Source organism: Oratosquilla oratoria, chromosome 22 (genome assembly GCF_046742065.1).
Source record: "Oratosquilla oratoria isolate Oo_2021 chromosome 22, ASM4674206v1, whole genome shotgun sequence".
Taxonomy (NCBI): Eukaryota; Metazoa; Arthropoda; class Malacostraca; order Stomatopoda; family Squillidae; genus Oratosquilla; species Oratosquilla oratoria.
The window spans coordinates 40,942,197-40,946,496 of record NC_134798.1 but is presented as its reverse complement, the minus strand read 5'-3'; the positions used below and the strand labels follow the sequence as shown (position 1 = coordinate 40,946,496).

At 34.7% G+C, this 4,300-nt stretch overlaps 1 protein-coding gene across 3 annotated transcripts; it reads left to right on the top strand.

The window, feature by feature from the left end:
- Positions 1–2,585: 2,585 nt before the first annotated feature.
- LOC143037227 (52 kDa repressor of the inhibitor of the protein kinase-like) lies at positions 2,586–3,901 on the top strand. 3 transcript variants are annotated; one of them, XM_076205346.1, is made up of 4 exons: positions 2,586–2,836; positions 2,940–3,107; positions 3,211–3,255; positions 3,553–3,897. In XM_076205346.1, exons 2-4 carry the CDS (start codon positions 3,050–3,052, stop codon positions 3,714–3,716), a joined length of 267 nt encoding a protein of 88 aa, XP_076061461.1. In that variant the 5' UTR covers positions 2,586–2,836; positions 2,940–3,049; the 3' UTR covers positions 3,717–3,897. The 3 variants fall into 3 exon arrangements, with proteins under 3 accessions (XP_076061461.1, XP_076061462.1, XP_076061463.1); XM_076205347.1 differs by lacking the exon at positions 3,211–3,255 and having other exon boundaries at positions 3,553–3,899; XM_076205348.1 differs by lacking the exons at positions 2,940–3,107; positions 3,211–3,255 and having other exon boundaries at positions 3,553–3,901.
- Positions 3,902–4,300: the final 399 nt, after the last annotated feature.

Genomic DNA, 4,300 nt, shown 5'->3' with positions numbered 1-4,300 from the left:
TGATCGTCGAAAATAATTTTAACATGGTAAAATTCTCGACCACCATGAGTGTAGATTAGCTTAAGTTGAATGGGAAAAGTCATGTTCATTTCGTCCTGAGTCACTGAGCGTCGAAAATAATTTTAACATGGTAGAATTCTCGACCACCATGAATGTAGATTAGTTTAAGTTGAATAGGTAAAGTCATGTTCATTTCGTCGTGAGTTAGTGCTCGTCGAAAATAATTTTAACATGGTAAAATTCTCGACCACCATGACTGTAGATTAGCTTAAGTTGAATAGGAAAAGTCAAGTTCATTTCGTCCTGAGTCACAGTGAGCGTCGAAAATAATTTATCATTGTAAAATTCTCGACCACCATGACTGTATATTAGCTTAAGTTGAAGAGAAGAAGTCATGTTCAATTTGTCCTGAGTCACAGTGAGCGTCGAAAATAATTTTAACATGGTAAAATTCTCGACCACTATGACTGTAGATTAGCTTAAGTTCAATTGGAAAAGTCATTTTTATTTCGTCCTGAGTCACAGTCACCATGACTGTAGATTAGCGTAACTTGAATTGGAAAAGTCATGTTCATTTCGTCCTGAGTCACAGTCACCATGACTGTAGATTAGCTTAAGTTGAATAGGAAAAGTCATGTCCATTTCGTCCTGAGTCAGTGAGCGTCGAAAATAATTTTAACATAGTAAAAGTCTCGACCACCATGACTGTAGATTAGCTTCAGTTGAATAGGAAAAGTCATGTTCATTTCGTCCTGAGTCACAGTGAGCTGTTGAGACAATTTTAACATGGTAAAATTCTTGACCACCATGACTGTAGATTAGCTTAAGTGGAATAGGAAAAGTCATGTTCATTTCGTCCTCAGTCACAGTGAATGACGAAAATAATTTGAACATGGTAAAATTCTCGACCACAATGATTGTAGGTTAGCTTAAGTTGAATAGGAAAAGTCATGTTCATTTCGTCCTGAGTCGTACTGAGCGTCGAAAAGAATTTTAACATGGTAAAATTCTCGACCACCATGAATGTAGATTAGCCTAGGTTGAATAGGAAAAGTCATGTTCATTTCGTCCTGAGTCACAGTGAGCGTCGAAAATAATTTTAACATGGTAAAATTCTTGACCACCATGACTGTAGATTATCTTAATTTTAAGAGGAAAAGTTATGTTCATTTCGTCGTGAGTCATAGTGAGCGTCGAAAATAATTTTAACATGGTAAACTTCTCGACCACCATGACCGTAGATTAGCTTAGGTTGAATAGGAAAAGTCATGTTCATTTCGTCCTGAATCACAATGAGCGTCGAAAATAATTTTAACATGGTAAAATTCTCGACCACCATGACTGTAGATTAGCTTCAGTTGAAGAGGAAAAGTCATGTTCATTTCGTCCTGAGTCACAGTAAGCTGTTGAGACAATTTTAACATGGTAAAATTCTCGACCACCATGACCGTAGATTAGCTTAAGTTGAATGGGAAAAGTCTTCTTCATTTCGACGTGAGTCACAGTGAGCGTCGAAAATTATTTTAACATGGTAAAATTCTCAACCACCATGACTGTAGATTAGCTTAAGTTGAATAGGAAAAGTCATGTTCATTTCGTCGTGAGTCACAGTGAGCTGTTGAGACAATTTTATCATAGCATTTTAAAATGCTAGAAAGTGCTTGGCCATCAGGACTGTGGAGGAGCTTATCGTAAGTCAGGTTCATTTTGAAGTCCGTCACAGTGACCCATCGCATTTCATTTAATATTTTAAATTGCTTGGCCATCAGTATTGTGATTATTTTGAAATCGTGGACCTGTCGCCTCACTTTTAACATTGTTACAAACCTCTCTAAAGTACCAAAGGTTCACCGGCCTTGTGAATGTCTGAAGTTTGTAACATCAAGGGAACCCTTAGACCCTATGTCTATTACGGGTTCAAACGGTCAAAAGAACTGAATAAGGTCGCCACCCGGTCGGACACCGGGGAAAGAAAATCAAACTAACTTAAGTTAAAGAAATATAATTAAATAAATTATAAGTATGAAAGTTAATACAAGTAAAATGACACGAAAATAATATAACAAAGACACTATTACAATTAAACAAACATGATTTTACATAATACATCTGACTTCTGATCATACATTTGACATTACACAAAAGACTCTAGTTCGAAGGTTTTAACGGGGTTGAACAGACGTAAGACCGGGTCACAGATCACCAAACAGTCATGAAATATAAGCTAATCCTAAGCCCAATGCTACTCACTCCGCGCTTCACTTATATAGGGCTCTACAAAGCTAAGTCCTAGTAAATCTGGCTTGCTGCTATATCAAGGGAAAAGGGTACTAACCTCAAGGCTGGCATTTTGAATCTGACCCGTGTAGCAGGTCTAAGCAGGGTCTGGACAATCGTATAGACTCGTTGACCGGTGCGTGACCAAAGACAAGACGGGAAAGCTCACGGAGATCCGCATCGTCCACATACATTTTACTGTGCGGCTCTCTCACTAGATGGCGTTTACGTCAATCACCAGTTTTAACTGCATCGTCTGTTTGTTTACAATTAAGCGGGACATTCAATCATGGAGTGTGGGCGGAACCAAAGACTATATATGAAAGACTGGAAGGCACGAAAAAGGTGTAAATAGCCTAACTGATTACTCATGAGTTTAGTTACTTCAACCAACGCTAGAAATCGCTGTGCTTTATTCGGAAAGAATTAGCGGGCTTTTTGGATCGTCTGCATGTTTACATTTCAGCCATATGTCACTTGGAACACATGGTTGGTTCAAACGGTCCAAAAGTTCTCATCCTGAATTCATGTACCATCGGTTTCCTAAAGAACCACAAAGGTAAGTGTATATTGTACTGCCAACATTAAGTATTATAGACATATAAGTGTCATTTTATTCATTAAGTAAAATTGTAAATCAACATTCTCTTCTTTTTTGATAGATGTTCAAAGTGGATACAAGTAACCGGTATATCGACATTAAGGAAGAAAACACCTACACAATTAAATAAAAGTCAAAGGATATGTAGCCATAATTTTTCTCAACGGCAATATGCATCATCAACCCGTTTGTGCCCCAATGCATACCCAGATCAAAATTTGCCTGCTGAGTGAGTCAATGCAGTTTTATATATACATTATCATAAGATTACAATAATTAACATTGTTTGGTAAGAAGTAATGATTTTCATTATACGTTATATTATCTATCAGATCCAGCACACCCAGATGAGCCAGAAACAACCAGTATGGATGCAGGTAAGTGCTTGATCAATGTGTAAATAGTATAGTACAGTTCTAAGATTAATTGAAATGACTTTATTTTATTAGCACATTGCATTTGAAACAAAACATTGGTTGTCTCTATATATTATATATTTCTGTATTACTTTAAAGTTGAACATTATTTAGAATATTCTTTCATTGCCATTAGCTAATTTTTGTATTTGCACAAAACATATTTCAACTTGAAATTACAAACTAAATTCTGAGCATAGATACCTTACATACATTATCTGTTTATAACTACAAAACATCACATATATTATTTTACAGATATTGACCTGCACTTGGATACTGCAAGTACTTTGCAAGTACTTTGCATCACCAGCAAATTGAAATGGAAATCTTGCCAAGTTCATTGGATGAGAACTTTGGTTAGTACTGACCATTTATTAGCATTGCATAATTCTATAAGACCTGTAAATCATAAAAAGTAAGCAACATATGTCAAATTGCAACAACAGATATTAGTACCACAATTGAGTCCACAGTTATATAGATGTTTTATAGACCTGCTTCACACTCTTGGCATAAATGTGATGATGTGATAAGAATAGAAATTGTTCTGGTAGGTGTTCTTTGGAATTAATAAAATTATGAAATAAAACCTAAGCTTTCATTTGCCCATATTACCACATATAATACCCATGAAGACAAATGATAAAGAAATTCATATGTATATAAATCAAATAAGAGAATTATATATATATATATATTATATATATATTATGTGTGTGTGTGCGTATGTATATATATATATAAATATATGTGTGTGTGTGTGTATATTATAATTTTTTCTTTATATTTTATGAAAAATTCAGAGGTATGAAAGATATATATACGAGATATTGTCAAATGTCAAGTATGTGAAAGCAAATACTATTTACACAGTAATGGTTACAAATGAAGTAAAAAAAAAAGTATTGAACTAAAATAATAATCATATACAAGGCCGAAAATATCAATCAATATATAATTCTAAAAATATATAAAATACAATAAAATGGCAACAATAGCTATC